We start from the raw sequence: 24,764 nt of genomic DNA on the forward strand, positions 1-24,764 counted from the left end.
GCTGTATCCCAACCGTTGGACTTGCTTACTCGCTTGTACCTGGTGAGCCCGGCGTCAACATCTTCTCCGGCTTTTCCTCCGAAGGGCGGTGGAACTCGGTAGTACGGAAGCGGACCAGGCGGTGCTGTCCTGGGAACGCCTGCTTCTTCTTCGGACATGTCGAAGGCACTCACGGCAGATGGTGGGAGGCCGGCAAGTTGGCTTCGTCGAAGCTGTAGCGGTGATTGTTCTGTAGTTGAAACGCTTATCCAGCTCTTCCACCACTCTGTTACGCTTGAAAGAGACCAGTAGAGGTTGAAAGGGACTGTTTATTAGGTCGTGAGGGGCAGCTCAGAAGCTGCCGGCTGGTTAATAATCCTCCTCATCCTCTTTCTCCTTTTTAACTCCTGGCGACAAGTGCATTCGCCATATACGCTTCGTTGCCTTCGTCCATGTGCGCAACAATATGTTATTTTTTACCTGAACATGATCAGTCAGCACATACAATGAAGAATTAACTTGATTTAGCTTTGAGAATTGGAATGACTGATCAAATCCAACATGTACGTCATCAAGGATCCAATAAAACCTTGGATTTTCAGCATCAGCAAAAGTTGATGTTTTCTCTCTGAAGGGAATCCCCTGTACCACGTTTGGGGAATCCATTCATCGGGCACCATCAAGTTTGGTTGAAACTGGCTCTGCTAAGTTCCAGAGAACCCATACTTTGCAAGGTGTCACCGGCCAAGCACACTTGACAATTCGACAACGGCACTGCTATATTTTGTTAGTTCCTCGATGCGAATCATAGAGAAAAGTTCCTTCGCAATTGTTTGCTTGGCGGAATACCGGAAGCATTGCCTCACAGTGTATGGCAGTTTTTAGAGCATGGCAACATGCAGTATCACAAACTGTCGCATCTGCAACAAAAACTAAGAGAGCATTTTTGCAGTGCTAAGAACAGAAGACTGTAGTTGCTGCCTGAGCAAAGAACACCAACTGCACTGAGTTGCTGTGCAATCGCTATCCGCCGCGTAATTTCTGCATTGTTGAGTAGCTCCGTGTGTAGTACCGCTGATTACAACCCTGTACAACAGGTCGTGTGCATAAACAATTGTTTTGTAACAACAGTACTGAAAGTTGGGCGAGTTGGTACTCATTCATAACTTCTTTGCGCAAACACGTACACGGACACAAGGAAAAGAGGCAAACAACACGGGCGCAAACAAACTGCGCCCGTGTTGTTTGCCTCTTTTCCTTGTGTCCGTGTTTGCGCAAAGAAGTTATGAATTGTTTTGTGCTGAATGAGCAAACAAATATGGGTGGTTAAAATTTTTTTTATTCAAGCATGGTGTTTAAGAAATTACAAAAGTCACTGTATGTTATATGTACAAGCAATAAGTGTGTAAGGAATGCCAGATTGGTCTGCACAAGAGCATGCTTCAAGACATCCGTAAGATGAATGCAGTGGCCAATAATAACTCAAATACATCGTGGAAGCTATACTGTAGTCGTTAAAATCAACAAAATCGTGCTGGGCAATGTAAACAATATATGAGCAAATGCGTATTTCACCACTCAGAAACCTATCAAAGCAATACTTGGCGAGCACATTGCACTACATCATGGGCCTGACAATGCATATATAGGTTGCCTGCTGACTGTTTATTGCACTCGTAAGTTATTTTTAGCATTCAATGTTCAAAAACATTTTATGAACATCCCTGCTTAGCCTCAAACGCGTTCTTGTTGGAGCACGATCTGGGAAAAAATTGAAGACGCGTAAGAACAAGGACGAAACCAGTTCTGTCTTTAGTGCCTCGGAACTTCTGTCCGACCCATCATATTGGCTGGTCGCGCTAGAATCAATCCACTCATACAGCAAGAAGCCATGCGGGTTCGCCTGTGCCTAGATTTGCACTGCATGGCAAATGTCTGAACATAATGTTACGAGTAACTTCTTTGATAATCTATTCACAACGCGCAGACGAGCAAGATGGCGCCAGTCCAGCATCAAATAAAAACTAACTTCGTCCTCTTCTTTCATGCAGCCGCGTTGTAGCGGCTGTTATGTATAAATATACAATAAATATGCGTCCTCATATTTCTGAAATGTCTTAGTAGATAGCTTTTCTGGCATGTGTCTTGGGCTCGTCTTTGATAAAAATATATCACTTGCAGACTTTCTGCGTCACTCTGAACAGCTCGTCCAGGTGAAGGGGCACATCACCATATCCCACAGAAAAAAGCCAAGCGCCCTGCAGGAATTAAATGCGTACAATCAAGTCACTTGTAAATATTACCAACCACCATGCAGATTTTTCACGTGCAGCATTTTTATGCGTTTTACTTTGACGTTGCCGAAAATTAGGAATAAGTTGTTACATAGGTATACTCTACGCACATAATATTGCCACGTGCATTTCTTCTTTACACTTATGTTTCATTCGGTTTTCACCCACAAAACCTGCCCGAATGCTCAGCGCGAAATTCGCCTCATTGTTCCAGGAGGTTCACGGTTATTGTAGATAATTTTGTTAAGATTACACCCACATCGTGAACATTATAGATTATCCTGGAACCTACGTCATCGGTGCTAGCGATAACGCTAGAATATTCAATGGCAAGTGTATAAATGGCGACACGCTTCGCCACTTGTCAGTTGATCGACGGCCGACGCTGCTATCAGTGCCAGTGTGTTGCTGTAATCTGACTTTCCTTTTTCGTGGCCAGAAAGTCAACCAAATAAACAGTTTAAACTGAACACGCAGTCTGCTCTCTTTATCCGCGTCACGACCCCATGACAATATACATTGAATGATTAAAACATAGAGCTATTTGATGTTGTGTGAATCGTTATCTGTTAAGCATGTTTTTTTTTTTAACCTTTAAGCATGTGCGGTTTCGAAAGACCATGCTCTTGAAACACATGGACGCCGTTCAGGCGCTCGTGCAAACGAACAGGCGACGTATATTAAAGTCTTCGCACAACGGCAAGTTGGCCAGCCGAATCAAACAAATAACTAGGCATCCAAACAACGCAGCCAATATAATGCCAATCAACACACATCGAACATTACACACATGAACAACATGACAAACACAATGTACGAAATATATGGCGAAAGGTATGTCTGGCTAGGTTTCATAATGACTACGTATTGAAACATTTATTCATAAGGTTAGGTTTCTTCTTTCTGTACGTGTAGTGGTAGCAGCTGTAATCGATCTTGGCATCATTTCACGCTGAGTAAGTTTCTCTATAACGCGCTACTCTACCTTTCCTTTGTTCCCGTGTTTCATGAAGAACTTTGCCTTCGCTTGAAATAGGCAACCGGTAATATGGGCAATCGCAGCAAACTGTGGGATACTACGGCTTCCGGTTCGACGCACCACGCGGGTTAGCAGCGGCACACGCGCGTTTTTGTACCACTCCGTTGACAAAAAAAAAAAAAGCACATCTTTATGCAATGTCAGTGCTTCTGAAGTTTTTTTTTTTGTTGTTTTCGCTAACCGTGACTGTAACGATTACAAGCTACGAATGTCATGAATGGTAGGAAAGTTTTTTTATCGCACTAAGATAATTTGGAATGCTTTTATGCTGCGTGCTCGGGAGTACTGTCAGTATGGCTAGCATATCAGTAGATATAATAGAAGACACTGCGACGCCTCTCCACCGGCCGCATCTGTGGTTCAATAAGGTTTTTCGACGCGATCAATGACATTGTGGGGTGTCACAATGCGGAATCGAACTCAGGAGCATCGTCGTCACGAGTTCTACCACAGAGCCACGCTGGTGTTTGGGGAAAAAACCTTATGCTGGAGCGTCGTTAAAAGATACTGCGCACAGAAGCGTAGAGCCTCAACACAGTAACACCAGGTGAATTACGGGACGATCGGGTGGCGTAAAGCTTTTCACCCATTACTATAAACGTATCAGTGATCATTCATGATAAGCCACAGCATCGACGACTAAGTGTGCGGCCGCGTAGGCGCGTAGACGCGCGTACTGCCTAACAAATGTGTCGAGGGCAGTTTGCTAAGGCCTGCTTTCCATTGAAAAATAAACACGAAGAGAAAAAGTGTTCGCCCGAGACGTCCAGATATGTAGGGTGTAACGTCCCGAAACCACCATATGAGATACGACTTGGTGCAGGGACCCGGAAATTTCGACCAACGTGCACTCAAATCAGAGCACATGGGCCTACAGCCGGGATTCGATATCGCGACCTGCGGATGAGCATAGCCAGGCTTTCGGCTTACACGAGTGCAGCACTGTTGTTCCCTGTCTTTTTTTTTTTGTCTGACGCAGCTACATGAAGACCATAAATAAAGATATCGGGAAATCACGTTGTGAACTCCAGATTTTAAAAATGAGCTTTAATTTATGACGACAAAACGAATCAAAGTGAACAGTGAGTTATAATAATCCTTGTGGTATAATAATCATCGTAGTAGAAGGCTCCGAAAATTTCGACCACCTGCGATTCTTGAACGTGCACCTAAATCAGCTGGGAAGTGAACCCACAACTTTTGCGTATAGGTACAATAATAATTGCAACCCCCTTCCAGTGTACTTCCACGACCATCGCATATGGGGTGGCAGAACAAGGAAACGATGGCTGCTGTCATTTCGGACGGTTATAGTATGCAAATGCTGGCAAGGCACTTTTGTCGCGCACTTTCCCGACGATGGCCTTCTAAGACGCCCCTCAAGCGTGACCTCGAGGCCACTGTGTATGCTTCAACAGCTGTATAGCTGTTTTTGTCATGGCTCGAAAGGGCAGTTATCAAATTATAGGCATTCAATAAGCTTTTGATGTAATGAGTATTGCTTATAGACGTAGAAGGACACCGAACATAAAAAAAACGACTACACAGAGACAAGAAGAAGCCAAAGGGAGATGCGCCGTGAATCATAAAAACAAGTACATCGCATGCGTAAAGAAAGCTGTGTATTTAACTCCATTATCGTGTGGCAGGGAGTACGTGGGACAAACAAAACGATGTGTGAATGTTCGTTTAAGAGAGCATGAGTTATCTCTTCAAGGGATCGCGCGACTTCATCTGCCGGAACATTGCAGGTCATGCGGTTGTCGTCCCATTTTTGAGAGAACCACCATCATCTTCAAACATCCTAACCGGATAACTAGAGAAATCGCTGAGGCATATCATATAAAGATTAGGGGTAGCAAGTGCGTTAGTGAACCATCCGTCACACTGCATGAAAAAGAATTAAGTTATTTAGGCCAAGCTTGTTTATTGCCATGAGTGTGATAACGCTACCTCGGCGCACCTCGTATTCTGCGCATGTTGTGGTGTAGGCTGCCGGGACCTATATATATTGCCAATATTTTTCACCCCGTTTTTTCCAATAAACAACAGTTGTGAGTCAGCGCCGTCTTTTCTTTCTGTTCTACTCCTTCCCTGTCCTGTATTTTTTTTGGTGTTGCGCTGTAAGAAAGTTCACGATGGAATCTAACCAACTGGCCCGACTTACCGTCTTACTACAAGAAGGACGTTTTGTTCTCGCGCTGTAACTATCGTCATGCCATACCAACTAGCCCAAGCTGCCACACTTCTAAGAAAAACGTTTCAGCTCCCCCGACAGGAGCATTGTTCACAATAAAAGTTAGGGCGCCTGAATGCTTCAAAACACGACGCAAGCAGCGTGTGTTCCAGAAGAGTTACGTCCTTAGGTTCAGTGAATTATCTGCTATTTGAATCGGAACGAGTTCTAGGTGGTATCTTGAAGACAGATTTTCCTCTTTTTGCCAAGATCATAGCGTTATCCCCATCGATATCCCCTTCGATGGTCGACTTTATGGCTCATTTTTTGTGTGCGTGTGTATGTTTTGAAAAGGCATTTGAATAATTTTTTGTCTTGTTTACGTCATTGGCATGCTGTTCTCAATTTTCTGTCTCCGCAATATACGCACGATGGCAGCCTTCACGTCGGATCTGATGACCGACTTCTGGAGCTTTTATTTTAACTGATATGTTGGTTTTAACGTCTCAAAACTACCATATGATTATGAGAGACGCCGTAGTAGAGGACGCCGGAAATTCTGACCGACCTGCGGTTCTTTATAACGCGCACCTAAATCAGAGCACACGGGCCCACAGCATTTTCGCCTCCATCAGAAATGCAGCCGCTGCAGCCGGGATTCAATCCCGCTACCTGCGGGTCAGCAGCCGAGTCTCTTAGCCACTAGACCAACACGGCGGGTCGGAAGCTTTCATTTTGGAAGCTCGTATTTCACGTTCACCAGCTGATGACCGTGCTGACCACTGCTGCTTCGCATTGGGTTTCCTTGGATGAGATGGTCCATTTCTAAAAAAACAAAACAAAACAAAAAAAACTCGCTAGCAGACGCTGCCTGCGTCGGCTTCGCGAAACACCGCGGGGTGAAAGAGAAGAAGCTTTATTAAAGGGGTCGTGAAATGAAAATGAAACTTTCCAGTTGTACTATTCCCTGATTTAATAAGGATTAGACGTATACCAATTCCGAAATATTTCGGCACGATATCCATTCTGTAAATAATGACGCTCGTTTGAAATCGCGCTTTTTTTTGAAGATGGCTAGCGACCATGCGCGATCATCGGTCGCTATCGGAACATGAGCTATAGGAACAGAGGCACTAATATGTGATGTCAGTGAAATGTCAAAGTAAAAAAAGTTACAAACACAGCGAAAGCTTTATTTGGTTGAAATTCACAATTTATAGGAAACCTAGAAAAGAAATCACAGCATATATACTCGAGGTGAATGGTGACGAGTGGGGCGAAGCCCTCCGCAGGGAGGATTGCCCTAGTCAATCATCAATCATGAACGGATGGACGCACGGACAGACATCCAAACGAACGGACGCACGGACGGATGGCCAGACCACTGACCTCCATTAAAACAGCTCGACGACGCATCCCTGCTTTCTAACGCGGGCACTTGTGAAGCCACCGGAAGATACCTTCACTGTCCCAAAAGCTGGCGTCTTCTGGGTGTTTTAGGCGTGCGAAATATTATCTGGCGGCAGTTGTGATCGCAATTTTTGTGTTTTTTTATAATATAACATTCTCGCGGTCATCCAACGCTACACGAAGAAATGACAGACGCCGTAACGACGCCGTTAGAATACGGCGGTGTGCTGCCATCTACAACTAGTACATGCAACAAACCATACGATTAGGCATCACTTGGAACGCCGACTTACGCTATACGAAAAATTACAGACGCCGTAGCGACCCGTCAGACTACACGGCCTTTTTCAACGCGAGAGATCGTCTTTTGACCTTCCACGATATAACAAACCACTAACGCCTACAGCGCACTATATAACCCCCCTCCTTACATCATGGAGCTTTGCGCTACAATGAGATACTATGACACCAGTCACAGACGCGTACGTTTCGTACCCCATCTTTTCAGCATCTTATACACCCTGCGATATACCCCTCTCCTTTGTGCATTTTCTGCCAACAAAGTGCAAACCTACACCATTATCATGTGGGGATGTACTCGAAACCCACCACCTAATTCACTACACATTAATAGTGAAGAGCAGTGGGAGGCTGCTATGTGCAGCTCGGCGCCCGAGGTCCAGGACCAGATCTTGGACTGGGCCAAGAGGGTAGCGGAGACCTACACATGGTAGGCTCCTCTGACACTCAACCACCGCACCTTTCCCTCTTGGAATGAATAAAGTTCTTTTTACTCCTCCTTCCGAATACGGCGTAGTGCTAGCTGTCACGTACATCATTACAATTACACATTAGCTAGGTGACAAAGAAAAACATTATCGTAGCGTTAAAAAAACGAATGAGTGCAATGAGACAACACTTGGAACCCACTTTGAATAAATTAAAGCAACGAATTCAACAGATGTGACGGAACCCTTCATCATATGCTTCTCATTTTAAGTTTCGTAGAGCACATACTTCACTCGTTTTATAGCTTTCAATGTAATTTTGGTATTCTTTTTCACGTCCGATGTCCTTCTTATTCTATAATTGTACTCCCCAATTAGTCGGGTTTACGTCAAAAGCTCGAGTTCAGTGTTATGCGTTACTTATGTGTGCAGGTAATTTAGTAATGTATTGATGTACTTAAAGAGGTGCGCACGCTGTACCTACACGAACGGGTTCGTAGCAGTTAAAATGCTCCTTGGTTTGTTGAGCCCTCGCGGGAGTATATAGAGAGGGCATGCGGCGGCAAGCGCTGGCTTTTAGTGAATCACTGGAAATCAATATTAGCGTATTGATCATGTTACGTTTTCGGCGGTGTTGCTTTGAATCCTGCGCTCACTTTCTTACCACGTTTTCCACCAGTCAATCCAAGCGTGGTAGTTGTGTTCAGTTCAGACCAGCCGGGAGACATCTACGTGCTCAGCAAGTTCTTCGCTCGTCTGCACTAGGATGACGGCGTACGTGATGATGGAGCCGGACATCTGCGAGCATTATTAACAAAGATGAAGCATTTCATAAGAAACCATGGTTACTTTGAACGCTATCTATCTATCTATCTATCTATCTATCTATCTATCTATCTATCTATCTATCTATCTATCTATCTATCTATCTATCTATCTATCTATCTATCTATCTATCTATCTATCTATCTATCTATCTATCTATCTATTCAGCTATCCATCTATCAAGATATCAATCAATCTATCAACATATCAATCAATCTACCCAGCTATCCACCTATCCATCTATTCATCTATCCATTTATTCATCTGTCTGTCTGCCTGTATGTATGGCTGCTCTCGTGGTTGTCTCGTTGACTTCGTTGATACCAAAACCAGCACAAGAGGCCGCGAGTGTACGAAGAACACGATTTTCGGGCTCATGACGTGAATAATGTGAAAACGCTTGTCGCGCACATCATGAAGAGCTTTCCCTCAACTGCGTGTGATGGGTACGTGCATACTAATGAAGATGTGCGCCATACTTGGCTAACAGTCTACATCAGCCCAAGAACAGCGAGAAGAGACTTTGGATATCTTCACGTGACAACGTTAAGGAGATCGTGTCGGAAAAAAATTCTGTATCGGCGTCAGTAGCGTTGTCTGTGGGCGAAAAAGCAGATGGACGCAAAGGAAAAAAAAATCGTGGTTCAAGTCTGAGCCAGAAAGTCTGCGTGGCAGTGAAATGTCCTTCCACAAAGCAACTGCATTGTGAAAGTGTCTAGAAAGAAAATCCTATGGCGATGTTTTCATTTTCAGTGCTTCTATGTTTGCTTCAGGTCTTACAGTCATATATCTGTGTTAGATTAAAAACCAACTCACGCAAATTTCAGCTTCGACATGTCGGAAGACCATCAAATGTGGTCGCAGTGTCTGCTGTTCTCTCTTGTAGCAGTGAAACAAACATTGTATTTTATGTGCTCTATAATGTAAATGCAAGGTCAAAAGCGGTAGCAGCGTCGCAGCAGCAACCAGGCAGCCTTAGATCGCGCCAACGTGTCGATGTCACTGCAGTAGTGGGCATTCCTCTTCACCACATTTTGTCCCCCATCGGAAAAGGAGCCATCCTGGCGACTCACATAGTACGAGCGGATCGTAATAATGTTCAACCGCTGTACGTGAACGGTTTCACGACCCCAAAAGCACTTGTCTGTCTGTGGATGGCGTAACGGGTTCGACAATGTAGTTAACAGGTGAAGTCTGCGAGACAACGCTGTAGGGTCCCTGGTATTTTGAAACAAGCTTCGAGGAAAGGCCTGTAAGGACAGCGGGAACCCCAAGCCACACAAGAGTGTCCGGAACAAGGTTACGGTAAGGCTGGTTATCGTCATATGTCGAGATTTTTGTCTCCATTGGTCGATGGTTGTAAACGACTGGGCGAGCTTACGGCATTCCTCGGCGCGGCGGGCAGCTTCAGAGATGGGCGTACATTCGGAGGAATGGGGGTGGTAGGGTAGAATGGTATCTAATGTGGTGGAAGGGTCTCGGCCATATAACAGGAAAAATGACGAAAAGCCCGAAGTCGCCTGTGGAGCAGTGTTGCATGCGTATGTCACAAAAGGCAGAATGAGGTTTCAATCGAAGTGGTCTTAGGCAACATACTTATTATCATGTCCCTTAGGGTACGGTTGAATTTTTCCGCCAATCCATTCGTCTGCGGGTGGTAGGCGGTGGTAGTCCGGTGAATGGTACGGCATTCGGCAAGGAATGCGTTGACGAATTCAGAGGGGAATACACGTCCTCTGTCACTGAGAAGTTCACGCGGTGCGCCGTGACGGAGAATGATGTTCCGCAGGAGAAAATACGATACGTCGCGTGCTGTGGCAGCAGGCAAACCGGCTGTTTCTGCGTATCACGTCAAGACGTCGACAGCGACAACGATCCAACGGTTTCCGGAAGCCGTGAATGGAAGAGGCCCACACAGATCGATTCTAACGCGGTCGAAAGGCCTGGCTGGGCAAGGGATTGGCTGTATCGGACGAGAGGTGTGATGAGGGACCGCTTTGCGTAGTTGGCACTGCGGGCATGACTGAATGCATTTGCGCACAAAGGTGTACATGCCTCGCCAATAAAACCGGGACGAGAGCCGAGTGTATGTTTTTAAGACGCCCGCATGTGTGCACTGAGGGTCAGCGTGGAAAGCTGAACATATTGCAGCACGAAGATGGCGAGGTATGACGAGTAACCACTTTCGGCTGTCGGACTTGTAGTTTCTGCGATAAAGGAGGCCATCGCGGACCTCAAAGTGAGCCGCTTGACGGCGCAACGTTCGAGAAGATGGAGAAGTCGACGGGTCTGAAAGGAATCGCAGAAGAGTGCTGATCCAGTCATCCTTACGTTGCTCAGACGCCATGTCACAGTTTTCTAGGAACGACACCATTTCGTCCACAGCAGATAGACATGCAGAGCTTCGGAGAACACAGGTGAACGTGATAGGGCGTCGGCATCAGTGTGACGTCGACCAGACCTGTAGACAACACGCATGTCGAACTCTTGCAACCGCAAAGCCCAGCGAGCTAAACGGCCGGAGGGGTCTTTCAATGTGAATAACTAGCAAAGCGCATGGTGATCAGTGACTACGTCGAAGAGGTAACCATATAAGTACGGTCTAAATTTACCGAGAGCCCATATAATTGCCAGACACTCCTATGTCACAGAATAGTTCTTTTCCGCTTTGGTGAGGGTACGGTTTGCGTATGCGACTACGTACTCCTGGAATTCCGATTTGCGCTGCGCGAGCACGGCGCCGAGTGTGTACGGTGGTACCTCAGTCGGAGCAGTGGGGTTGAAGTCACGCAAGATTGGTGGCGAGGTTAACAGACGGCGCAACTTTTTGAAAGAATCGTCACAGGCGGGTGACCAAGCGTAACTTTTCGTGTCACTGCGTAGTTCAGTCAAGGGGGCGGTGGTCATGGCAAAATTCCAAATAAAGCGGCGGAAATACGAGCAGAGAAGAAGAAAGCTGCGCAGAGCCTTCAGAGATGCAGGTTTAGGGAACTCTGCAACTGTCCGAAGCTTGGCGGCGTCAGGAAGAATACCATCTCTAGAGACAACATGGCCGAGGATGGTGAGCTGACTTGCGCCGAAGCGGCCTTTCTTCAGGTTGAGCTGAAGTCCGGCGTCAGTTAGGCCCTGCAGTACTTCATCTAGCCTGCGGATGCGTTGGCGAATCTGGTGAAAATATAGCCACGTCATCCAAGTAGCGCAGGCATGTTTTCCACTTCAAGCCACGTAAAATATTGTCCATCATACGCTCGAATGTTGCGGGCACGTTGCAAAGACCAAAAGGCATGACATAATTCGTAAAGGCCATCAGGTGTGACAAAGGCCTTCATAGGCTGATCTTCAGGTGCCAGAGGGACTTGCCAGAAGCCACTCCGTACCTTGGAAAACTTCGCACATTGGAGGCAGTCAAGGCTATCGTCGATTCTCGGTAAAGGGTAAACGTCCTTTCGAGTTATTTCGCTAAGGTGACGGTAGTCAACACAGAAGCGAATCGACCGGTCCTTCTTCTTAACAAAAACGACTGGAGATGCCCAGGGGCTATTCGAAGGCTGGATGACGCCACGCTTGAGCATGTCAGCTACTTGGTCATCGATAACCTGGCGCTCGGCTGCGGACACACGATAAAGTCTTTGACGCAATGGCGCATTGGTACCCGTGTTGATGCGGTGACACACAGCTGACGTGCGGCCGAGGGGAGTATGCTGGCAGCCAAGGGAAGAACGGAATTTGTCCAGCAGTACAGAAGCTCAGCACGTTGCGAACCGATTAACGTGTCGGCGATGGAGCTGCTCGTTACGTCAGGCTTAGTAGTCTGCGGCGAAAAGGTACAGGTCAATCCGGCGACTTCGTGTTCGGCGGAAGGACTAGCGGGCATGTCGATAATTGCAGAAGGGTCGAGACTGTAAACACGCCCGACGCACTCACCCCAAAGTAGTGTTAAAGGACATGACAGCAGTTTCTAGATGAGCAGTCTGCTGTCACCGTCATGAAGTTCTAGAAGGGCATAAGGTAGCGGCAAACACTTGCGACGAATGAAAAGGACAGATGGCGTGAAAAAGGCTCTCGACTCGGCGAGCGAGTTGCAAGACACCATGGTAAGGGCAAAAGAGTGCGGCGGTATCATCATCATCAGCCTGACTACGTCCACTGCAGGACAAAGGCCTCTCCCATGTTCCGCCAGTTAACCCGGTCCTGTGCTTGCTGCTGCCAATTTATACCCGCAAACTTCTTAATCTCATCTGCCCACCTAACCTTCTGTCTCCCCCTAAGCCGCTTCCCTTCTCTGGGAAGCGGCTTAGGGGCAGACAGAAGGTTAGGTATACCGCCACATGCGGCGGTATGATGAGCAACAAATAGTTTGTCCCCCGTTTAAACAGCATCATATAACGGAGCGTCGCCAAACACTTCAGTTTCCACCTCAGCACGAGAGCAGTCGATGACGGCCTTATTAGCGGGAAGTCCCAACCCAAAATGAAGTCATGGGAGCAGGAATCCAACAATAGCAATCCGACGACATAGATGAGGCCATCGATCGCGATGCGAGCAGTACAGGCAGCGGCCGGCGTGACGTGCTCTCCGCTTGCTGTACGAAGTGATATACTTGCTAGTCGCATCATAACTTTTTTGAGCGAGCGGCAGAGTCTGGTACTGATCTCAGAAACTGCGGCACCAGTGTCGACAAGAGTTAGCGCAGCTACACCGTTGACATATACGTCGAGAACATTCGTTGGCGAACAGAGAGGCCTTGGTCTTTTCGCGGGCGACGCAGTTCCTGCCTCTGGAACTGCGGCAATAAGTTTTTCCGCTCCGGCGATGAAGAACGACGACGCACCGGCGATGGCGAGCGGCGTCAAGGCTATGCCGAAAGACGGTTAGCAGGAGGGCGGTGGTCGGCGTACGATGACATCTGGTCAGGGGGCTGAGAGTCTGTGAACGAAGGGCGCGGTGGCACTAAGGGTCAGGTTCGAAGCTCTGGTGGTAGACAGGGACGCGCCGACGGCAGTATTGCGCTATGTGGCCAGGTAGGCCACAGGCAAAGCATACTGGCCGACTTTCGAGTGCACGCCATTGTCTACTACTCTGGACGGACCTTGGCTGAGCGAACCGAGGTGTGGGTCGCAGCGGCACGGCTGATGGTAGTGACGTTACATTTTTGAAGAGGTGGTTGAGCGACCACTTCAGCATAGCTTAGAGGTGCATTTACCTCAGCACAGGCAACAGAGGTCGGCAACGGTGAAGTGTCACGGGCAGATAGCAGAGCCGCACAAACTTGCTTCTGGATGACTTGGTGAATGTTTGCTGGCAGAGCTGACAGTGGTTGGCCGGCTGTTTATAGCAGCGATAGCTGACGAGCGACATCAGCACAAACAAACTCCTTGATCTGTGATAGCAGCGACTGAAGGTCAGAGGTGTTGGTCAGGTATGATAGGGTGCCATCCGGGACGTTAGGGCGTCGCGTGAGAAGACGCTGTCGTCGGAGCTCGTCGGAACTCTGACACAACTCGATGAGCTCAGAGACAGTGACAGGGTTCTTCGAAAGCAGCATTCGAAAGGCGTAGTCGGAAATGCCTTTCATGGTATGTCGTACCTTGTCAGTTTTCGCCATCGTCGGGTCGACACGCCGGCAGATGTCAAGGCTGTCCTCAATGTAGCTGGGGAATGTCTCACCAGTTTGTTGGGATCAGCTTCGTAGGCGTAGTTCTGCGCGAAGCTTGCGCACACCAGGGCGTCAAAAACATCTCCGATGCTGGTTTTGAAGGTCGTCCAAGTTGTGATATCCGCCTCATGGTTTCTGTACCACAGTTTGGCAACATCCATTAAATAAAACATCACGGAACCAACATTCGTGGGATCTGCCCTGCCGCGGTGGTGTAGTGGCTAAGGTACTCGGCTGCTGACCCGAAGGTGGCGGGATCGAATCCCGGCTGCGGCAGCTGCATTTCCGACGGAGGCGAAAATGTTGTATGCCCGTGTGCTCAAATTTGTGCGCACGTTAAAGAACCCCAGGTGATCGAAATTTCCGGAGCCCTTCACTACGGCGTCTCTCATAATCATATTATTATGCATATGTGATTTGAGTATGAGCCTCTGGCAGTACCGAAGGTTCATTGGAGCCGTTGATCACCAACAAACCACTATGCCTTTGCACAACCGACAACGTACAATAGGGTATTTAGCACATTTTTCTTTATGCAGCTGAGGTGAATGGGCTCTACGGTGGCATCAAATGTCGTCTAGGTTGCAGGGGAACTGACGACAGGAACACACTTGGCAGGCAAGGGTAGTACAGTTGTGCCCATGGACACGCAAAGGGTGCTTTCCATACAGGGCGGGCTTTCCATAAACGCTGCTGGAACATTTGAATCTACTGTAATCTCTCCTGTGCGGTAATCGACAGTGGCACCACAAAGATTCAAAAAATCGAGTCCTAGAATTTCATCATGCGTTGAATGAAACAGAACAGCAAAATCAGCAATAAAATTCTGGCCACCCAAACTATCAGTCACTGTGCAGACACCAACAGGTAGTAAGACATCTCCGCTCACTCCACGAAATGTATCAGCACGGTTTCAACGGAACATAACCTTTCGTCCAAGAAGGTGTTTGAATGCTAGACTCATCACTGATATGGTTGCACCTGTGTCCACTAAGGCCAATTGTTGAGACACCGGTGATTAGCACACGAACCTTATTTCTAAACATGAAAATATAAAGGAGGCATTTCTGTGGAAATTAAAGACTGTCCAGCGACCTCACCTCCAACGGTCGCACCGACTAGTTTTCCGGAGGCGGCGAAGGGTAGCGGCGCCTAGGAAACGGCGACCGATTGGAGCGAGGGGCCGACGGGGGTGTCAGACTGCGGTCAGAGGCAGGAGAACGATTTCGCAGCGGCCTCGGTATCTCGTGGGATGCGCTTCCAGGGAACGTTGGTGCTCGTGCAAAGCCAGCCAGGTGGGATCTTGGTGAGCGGTCGTACCTTGGCGGCTGCCGGTAGTTGCAGTACCTGGCAATGTGGCCTTCGACACCACAGTTGTAGCAGACGGGTAGGGGTCGTTCGCCGAACCCGAAAGATGGAACATGGCGACTTTGCGTTGACTACCACCGTCTCAACGCCATCAAAAAGAAGGACGTGTACTCACTACCACGTATTGATGATGCCATAGACTGTCTTTCATCAGCCTCCTACTTTTCGTCTGTTGATTTAAGGTCAGGGTATTGGCAGATTTCAATGCACGAGGAAAATAAAGAGAAAACGGCATTTGTTACACCAGATGGACTTTATTGAATTCAATGTTATGCCATTCGGACTATGCAATGCGCCTGCAACTTTTGAGCGCTTCTTGGACAATATTCAGCGAGGTTTGAAGTGGGAAATGTGCATATGTTATCTGGACAATGTTGTGATTTTTGGGCACACTTTATGTGAGCACAACACACGCCTCGACTTCGTGCTGAACTACCTGAGCAAAGCACGCTTGTTGCTCAACTCAAAGAAATGTCGTTTTGGAGAGCACCAAGCACTCGTCCTTGGACACTTGGTGAACAAAGAAGGCATACGGCCGGATCCCGCGAAAACGGCTGCAGTGGAGGCGTTCAAACAACCTCATTCGGCGAAAGAACTACGCAGCTTTTTGGGCCTCTGCTCATACTTCAGTCGATTAATACCTGGATTTGCCAATATCACGCACCCAGTTCTGGCAGTTGATGATCTACACCGTGGTGCACTGCACTGCCTACAAAACATCACGGAAACGAACAAGTCAAAGTTAAATCAGTGATCCCCACAGGCTGTAACAGAAGTGTTGGCGTCATTTATGACGTGGGCATTTTCATCCTCACTGACGATGGTCATATCTTGATAAAGCCAACTACGGAAGGCATCCTCATCAGGTACGTCACAAGGCTCGGTCATTCACATAGTCTGTAGCCTGTTTTTGAGAGAAACGTCTTCCACCGCTCGTCAAAGCTGGCCACGTTCGCCACCAGGTCCGTCCATACATACCAAAGCACCTACAATGCTACAGATGTTTCAAGGTGGAACACGTAAAAGATGTATGTACCAGCAATGTTGTGTGCCTACGGTGTGCTGAACCTCATTCAAAATACACCTGCCACGCGACTGTGTTCAAATGCTTTAACTGCCAAAGCGCTCATAAAACAAAGCGTTGTCTTAAGATTGACCGCGAATGCGGAATGAGCGTGCGGTGCTCAAATGCATGGTGCGCGACAATTCGACGCACAGAAAAGCTGCTGCTACTGTCAGGCGACAGTGGCCTCACAGCAGAAGATCATTACGAAGCTTGACATCTGCCAATATAGACACGCCATCTTCCACAAGAACAACTGGCCACCGATTATCAAGCTCTGCGAAGCCGGATACACGGAAAACAAAAGCAGGGTCAACACTCCCAAATCGTTAAGAGTGGCCTTCACTTCCACGAACACAGCCTTATTCAGAGATGCATCGAATTCCCCCAATCTCGATGCCTTCAAGAACCACTGATGCAAACACGACTGAGGATCGCCACGTGATTAACATGTTGCAGACCCTCATGAGAACAATGCGCATGCTCCTAAGCAACATGAAAACCCCGTCAGCGGAGAGCGCACTGCATCTGCTGAACACTTTGAGTCCGGTGCTTGCAGCTCTAGAATAAAACTTTGGCCCGCGACATGCTATCCTTTCGAGAGGAGGTCCAGAACGCATCTGCCCTTCACTGGAATGACAGAGGGCTTAGGGTGCGTATGTACGACTTCCAGCAATATGTATTCACGAACCAGTTCTCCATAATTGTGATTTGTGAACCGAACCTGTAAGCTTACATCAGACTGTCTAGATATGAGTGCTTTATGTCTTTGACCCACGGAGAGCGCAGCAAGGTTGTTGTGTTCATACGGCGCGACTTGGCTTATGTTCATCACCTTGTACCACCTGACGAAGAAAACCAGTATGTTTGCCTAACAATGAAAAATAACAATACCACAATCACAATAATCGGAGCCTACTTATCTCCATAAAGTCGTTTAGACAATGAGCGTTTGCGCGTAATTTTGAATTCAACTCTACAGCCATGGGTGATAACTGGCGACTTCCATGCCCACCCCTACTTTTGGGGAAGCTCCAGGGTCAGTACTAGAGGTAGACAATTAGTGGCTTTCACTTCTGAGTGTGAATTTAGCCTCGTGAATGATGGCAGCCCTACTGATCTGCGTGGATCGGCTTATATATAGTAGTTGCCTGGAGCTCATTTTTTTCTCTCATGCTCGTTCGCCAGAAGACTGCACTGGTTATCGTATTAGGAAACAAGAGGTGGTGATCACATTCCAACATACCTGAAGATTGACTGCTTTCCAAGTCTCAAGTCCTCTAGAGCTGTCCAGTGCACCGATTGGAAAGAATACAAATTAATCATGAAAGACAGTGTTGGCGGCTCATCCTTCAACCTAGAGTGCGCAATAACGCAACGTTCAACCTAGAGTGCGCAACGTGTTCGCTTACGGTGAACTCATCACGCCGTGATATGGACATCAAACACGAAAAAATTCGAGAGATTCGTCATCGAGCTGAAAGACGTTATGGACGCACGAAGTCTTTTGATGATCTGTGTGTGGCCAGACACGCAAAAGAAAATACAGCGTCACATGGACAAGCTGAATAAGCAACGATGGGTATCTTTTTGCGAGTCCTTGGATCCAAGAAGGCCTCTATCGCTAATCTGTAGAGCTGTCCGGGGTCTTCGTACAACCATCGGCCAGTGCTACACACTTAAATCTCTGGCACTTCACTTGCGCTGCGAAGAGATTCACGCTGCAGAATCTTTCTGCCGAAGGATCGCCTCCGGGGCAAATTCAACTGGGACGAGGACGCCCGACTGCTCTATATTCTCACGTGATCCCCCAATGGAGTGTCGTTTTCAATGGATGAACTAGCGGCTGCGCTTGCTTTGTGTAGACGTTCTTCAACGCCAGGAACTGACGGCATCCCCTATACCGCGCTCTGTGTCACTTAGGAGATCAAGCACCGCCCGCGGGTCCCTTTATTCGAAAACAGCTTGTTTCAGTACTCTGAAGCTTGAGCGCACGTAGTTTCAGGCGATGCACAGCTGCGTGGCACTAATTTCTCATGGTATTTAGGCGGACGTTTCAATTGATTGATATGTGGGGTTTAACGTCCCAAAACCACTATACGATTATCAGAGACGCCGTAGTGGAGGGCTCCGGAGATTTAGACCACCTGGGGTTCTTTAACGTGCACCCAAATCTGAGCACACGGGCCTACAACATTCCCGCCTCCATTGGAAATGCAGCCACCGCATCCAGTATTCCAGCCCGAGACCTGCGGGTCAGCAGCTGAGTACCTTAGCCACTAGACTATCACGGCGGGGCTAGGCGGACGTTTCGAACTGACACAAAATCATTCTGAATAAATGCAGCTACCACTGATTACAGGATGCGTTCCAACAATTACGATCTAATTTCAGCATTACAAGACCCAAAGCTACAAATTACTGTAAAAAACTCGCAAACAGCACTTTTGCTGTCAGGTGACCGTTCCCTTAAGAAGCTCAAAGAGCCGATATGTCTTCGGACGCTCTGACGCTATCGTCTGCTGCTTGTCGTCGCGCCGCTTGGTTATTTTATAGGCCCCGGTGACCCTTATGTCAGCAACTTCCAACCATGACCACCAAGTCCTTGCATCAGCAGCCTCCAATCAGGACCACCGCTGTATTGCATTCATGATCGAGTGGTTATTGCCTCGCGTTGCGTAAAACGCGCCGGGCTATATGACATCTACTGCATCCTCAGTCTGGATGGAACCCTTGGGAGGAGGGAGTTTGCCGTGCGTAGCGTAAGATACACCATTGCCAGAAATTGCGTCAGCCGGGCTCGCTCGCTAGTTTTTTGCTCTTGCAAAAGCAATGAAGTTTGGTTTGGACTCCTGCATAACAGCCTTGGTTCGCCCCGCTGTGCATCGACGGCTGAAACCATTGCCCTTGCACAAAAGTATCCGATCACGACGCACATAACCACTGAAACGTTACGTAAGTACCTCAGGCAACATGCTAAGAGCCCATCCCACCCTTGGCGAGCCTCGCTACTGAGAGGCCCTGCAGGAAATTTAGTGCAATTGTCTGTGCACATTGTGCATCGTTTACGTCAGGCTTTACGCCTGCGGAGAAACTGGTGTATCCTCCATGGTGCCTGACACTTCCACAAGTACGTCTTACAATTTTCAGTGGCTACTTGGTCATTGTGGGATCAGTAGCAATGGTTCCGCAGACAACGTGGCTCACACATCTTCCCTAGAAGAGCACACCCTTCCGATTCTTCTGTCAAGGACGGGCGCTGCAAGGCAACTTCATCACCTGGCACATAGTCAGTGTCTGCTGGAGTGGAACATCCCAAGCAGAAGACGTACGAGACTCCATCAAATGAACCCTCGGCTGGAACGTCGACCTCCATCCGGACTTCGTCGGCGAGAAGCTTCGCTTCTTTGTCGGCTTTCGTTGGGAGTTGTCTTCACAAAAGCTTATACAACCCTCATTGGCTTGATTGACAGTGCAGATTGCGACGTCTGCGTCACCGAAGAAGACATCAACCAGCTGCTACGTCATTGCCCTCGATTTGCCTCTGAGAGACGAAAACTTTCTTACACATTGCGACAATTGAACGATCGGCCACTCTCTGTGCAGATGCTGCTGGAGCACCGTCCTCGTTCTTCATCGGCTAAAAAGGCAGTCAAAGACGTCTTGCACTCTTTCAGGACTACATGCCTACTTGAACGCCTTTAACTTTTGTGTAGTGCCAGTACCACTGCATTCGCGTCAGCCCATTGACTGGCAATGTTTTTGTCTCGTTCTCTTTCGTCTCTCTCATCTTTATACTCCCCCTTCCCGTACCCCCAGAGTACAGTAGCAAACCGGGTATGTGCCTGGTTAACCTCTCAGCCTTCTCTCTTGTTCTCTTGTTGTTCCCGTCCGTCCTCTCAGCCTTCTTTCTGTTCTTTTGTTGTTCCCGTCCTTGTTGTTCCCGTCCGTTCTCTTGTTGTTCCCGTCCGGACGTCCGTCCGTCCTTCCTTCCTTCCTTCCTTCCTTCCTATTCAAGAAGCCGTCAGCAAAGCAAGAACGCTGCCATAACTTCTGTAATTGTAATTCGAACTTGTAACAACCTTTATTTTGTCGCAGCTAGCACTTCGGTAGACAAAACAAATGAGTTTACACGCCAAAACAACCTGTCTGGTGCAGAAAGAAACACAACAAGTACAGCTTGCTGTTTTTTGTAATGAACGGTAATATGCCAGGCCTCAACTATTAGACACGTTTTATCACTCCAGTGCTTGTGCAAAGCTGCGCGTTCATCAAGTGCTGGCGCGCATTTACATTATCAACAATACAATGATGGAGTAGGCGATGAGCTTCCAGTTAGATATGTATTTATGTGCTCTTAATCTCCGCTTTCCACAGCTGCCCATCTGCCAAAGCAGTTAAAGGGAACTTTCTACATCACACCTGCACGAAATTCAGTGCGAAACAAATGCCACTCCACTTCTAGTCTGCTTTCTCTGCAGGGAGGCGCATATCTGACCGAACCTATTGCAGGCCCTCAAAGAACGCCTGACTTACCCTGATTTAATTCCCACTTTCCTGGTCACGTGATGACTAATGAATTGTAAGAAACCTGTTGCTGCGACACTCACAGACACCAAGAGAGCCTTGTTAAGATGGAAGAAACCTCCCCCTGTAAAGCACAGGGCCTCTGGGTCGACCGTTCTGTGCAAAAATTGGACCTGGAAAAACAGCAACATGAAGGCGTCGGCATGTTGAGTAAGCTACAAAAGCCACAAAACGTCGAGTTAACTAAGTATGTACCAACTTTCCCAGCAAGCAACTCTTCTAGTCGACATGTTTCTGAACACCAGAACACAGCGAGCTCAGTGCTTGCTGTTATATTGCCGCGAGGCGTATTGCGGATGGAAAGCACGTGGCACCATTTGTTGCAAGCGAGGCGAAGCAACACCCTGCACTGCCACGCGAGCAGACACTCCGCAAATCAAACGCGAAACTTCACAACTCAAGTCTGGCTGTAAGGATGTTTCGCGCTCTTCTACTAGAATTTCGTGCTCATTTCGTGTCAAACATCAAGGACACCTTCCTCGACAGTTCGGAGTGTCTACAGCACGCGCAATGAAGACTGCGGAAGTAACTTCATTAGGTATCGCGATTGAAAGAAACGCGAACACCGGAAAGCGTTGATTTCGACTCAGTCGAACTGCGGCGTTCCTTGGCTGCCATGCACTTGCGCTCATGTATGTGTTTATAGTCTGCCAGTCAAGACAAGTACTCGGAACACACGTGGTGCAAAAGTGTCAACCAGAACAAGATTTTAATATGCTACGGTGGCACCGACCGAAAGCACAGAGTCGCCTAATGACAGTATGCAAAGGCATGTCGCAGTTCAACCGACTCGACAGCCATGCTTTCCGCGCCGTTTACGTCTCCTTGAATCACGATAGTACGCCGGTACTAAACGTGCGCTGTGCGTGCATCCACGCGTGAGTCGTAATATATCATATCATTATCATGCGGCCTGCGAATGAATACGGTAATGATTTGGTGCCGCATACTATATACAGTCATACTGCGCGCGAATCGCTGCTGCAAAGCGGAATAGCTGGCGTTATGTTTGAGTCTACGCAATAGGTATACCTATTCGTACACATTTACTGTTCGTAGTTTTTCCTGCTGATTGCGATTATATCCGCTGGCATCGGAGGTCGGCGTTTTTTGTTGCGGATCGAAATCTGGGCAATCGGAAAACCCCGCACACGTACGATTGCCGCATCGTGTTGTGACCTTCACGGACAGTGCTGAGTAACATCTTACCCTTGCGCTGGTTGCTTTCGCATCTGAAGACGGCGCCGTGGTGCCTAAATGGCTTCTTGTAAGTGTGGAAGTTGGCGTCGCACTTGAATACAGACAGATAGTCTATATACTTACTCATACATATTAACTAGGCTCGTATTTACTAGGCTCGTAGTCTTTTCTATTCAAGGCATTTATCCATTGGCAACGAAGTTCGGCGCTTTTTGTTGCGGATGGAAACCGGTGAAAGGTAAAGACACCACACCTGCGCAATTCCAGCGATGCGCTGTGAACTTCACAGGCAGTTCTCAGCAATCTCTTCCTCTTTAGCTGGTTGTTGTCGCATGCGATAACGGCACAGTGGTACTCAGATGACATTTTATAAGCAGGCGCAGCGTGCACAGGCACTTTTCCGCATTTTCAAGTCCCGGAGACATTGCTTGCCATGCTAGCGAGGCATGCCGTGGCAGTTCATAACAAATTGTGGCGTCTCTTGGAGCAAGAGTACTCTGCCGAAGGCGCGCGAGTGCGAGATAGGCGTGCTCTAATCTATATACCGAAGCGTAAAGAAAAGTATATATACCTGCTCATTGTAAGATTCCCCGCTCATTTCCACAAGAAGTGAGGCATCCTTCAGCTGCTGTGCCTGGAATACGGGGCAGGTTCATGCTTAGTGGCTTTAGGACGAAGACCATTCAGTTTAAGGAAACAAGAGGTTCACAAAAGAGCGCAGTTAAAGCACTGAAAGTTTTCTTAAAGGGGCCCTGCAACACTTTTTGAGCATGGTCAGAAAATACTGCCGATCGGTAGTAGAGGCTCCCGACAACACGCGAGCCAAATATTATAGCGCAGCACGCGGCCTGGAATTCACAATAAATTATCAAAGTCGGCTAAAAATTGCTTTCTCTTCTCTCGACTAATCACGCACTATACCCAAAAATCACACGTAGCAAGCCCATCTTTCAGCCATTCGCTATTTTTAACATTGCGCGCTCGCTAGTTACAAAGATCGCCGCGGGGGGCCACTACTTGTACACGCGTGCTCGCGCTATCACACTGAGAAAGCCGTGCATTTGAAGAAAAAAGAAAAAAATGCTCAAGGTCACGAGGCGTGCGTGACGTTTTCCCGTGGCCTTGCCATTCCTCCCAGCTTAGCTTCCAGCGCTTTCGTCGGGACGAGAGAAGGTAGAATGCGATTGCAGCATGCGACAAACCTTTGCAACTCCACCCGCACTGGACGGATTCTTAAATTTTTTGCAGAATTGAATTCGTGATGCAATACGCTCTTCCATTCCATGGTTACTAGAAAAACTGTTTCAGGGCCCCTTGAAAGACAGTGGCATTCTTGACCGATATAAGTGATTTTTTCGATTTCCTTAACGTGACAACGATATTTATGTGACGGTAGACTGTTAGGTTGATAACTATGTGACTGTTTACTGTTTGCACTGGTTACTCTTCCGTTTGTTAACATAAACACATATGCACATGCATGAGATTGTTGGATTCTTTGTTTTGAAATGTGGTGGCCTGTTATATATTGTATATGTATATATTGTATATATACAATATATATTATGCATATATAATGTATATAATACGTTTAATATGTATATAATATATACAATATATATTATGTATATATATTGTAACACTACAGTGTTAATAATACTAAACGCACGCTAAGGTGCGATAGTGTGAATATCTCAAACAAATTTCGTTAGCGTTTTTCTCCAGGGTCGAACAAATATAGCTGGCTAAATCATAGTGATGCAAATATACTATAAAAATGCAGCCATCACTGCAACCACAATCAATGCCAACCCGAAATATTGTGTGTGTCAGAAAAGTACGTATGTAATGTTAAATGCTGTGTTATAAAATTAGATAGCCAGCACTGCATCCACAAGTGATGTTGCTCTAACATTACGCCTGCATAGGGCCTTTTCCAAAGCAGTTTCAAAACCTGTCTTCGCTCTGTAGTAGAGTACCTGATTGACAGCAGAGCATTTGGGGTTTGATTCTCACTGGATGATGATGATGATATATGGGTTTTAATGGCGCAAGGGCCATACTTGGCCAAAGAGCGCCATGGAAAATGCTGATAAAATGGCAATGGTGCATGATTTGACACAATATGTGCAGGATATGAACTATGGTACTGTTTCGTGGCTGTACAGAAGCCTAAACTTCCGCGTCCTGAAGTGGGTTAAGACAAACAAGTATTTAAAATTATGGAAGTGACGCGAAATGTGTGTAGCGGAAGTGAGAGACAATGTCCGTGGTGATGAAACTGGATCGAGGAGATGAGGTTAGCACAAATGCCTCGTCAATGCATGTCCTTGAGCACAAGGGTAGCGAGGCAGGTGCTGTCTTTATTGGAACCACCGCAGCCTCGACCTCTGTACAGAGGTCGTGCTACGGATCACCTCGAAATATGGAGTGAAAACT

General features: G+C 47.4%; 2 protein-coding genes across 5 annotated transcripts in view; both read right to left on the reverse strand.

Moving 5' to 3' along the window:
- The window catches only part of LOC119163924 (aldehyde dehydrogenase 1A1), a 638,180-nt gene that overhangs the window by 340,498 nt on the left and 272,918 nt on the right, over window positions 1-24,764 (reverse strand). The gene's annotated exons all lie outside the window — the stretch shown is intronic.
- On the reverse strand, window positions 1,299-23,213 carry LOC119163925 (gustatory receptor for sugar taste 64f). The gene is made up of 4 exons (XM_037415994.2): window positions 22,897-23,213; window positions 21,149-21,238; window positions 8,291-8,424; window positions 1,299-2,237 (listed from the first exon to the last, which is right to left on the reverse strand). Exons 1-3 carry the CDS (start codon window positions 22,921-22,923, stop codon window positions 8,335-8,337), a joined length of 207 nt encoding a protein of 68 aa, XP_037271891.2. The 5' UTR covers window positions 22,924-23,213; the 3' UTR covers window positions 1,299-2,237; window positions 8,291-8,334.

The sequence above is a fragment of the Rhipicephalus microplus genome, chromosome 8, assembly GCF_043290135.1.
Source record: "Rhipicephalus microplus isolate Deutch F79 chromosome 8, USDA_Rmic, whole genome shotgun sequence".
NCBI lineage: Eukaryota > Metazoa > Arthropoda > Arachnida > Ixodida > Ixodidae > Rhipicephalus > Rhipicephalus microplus.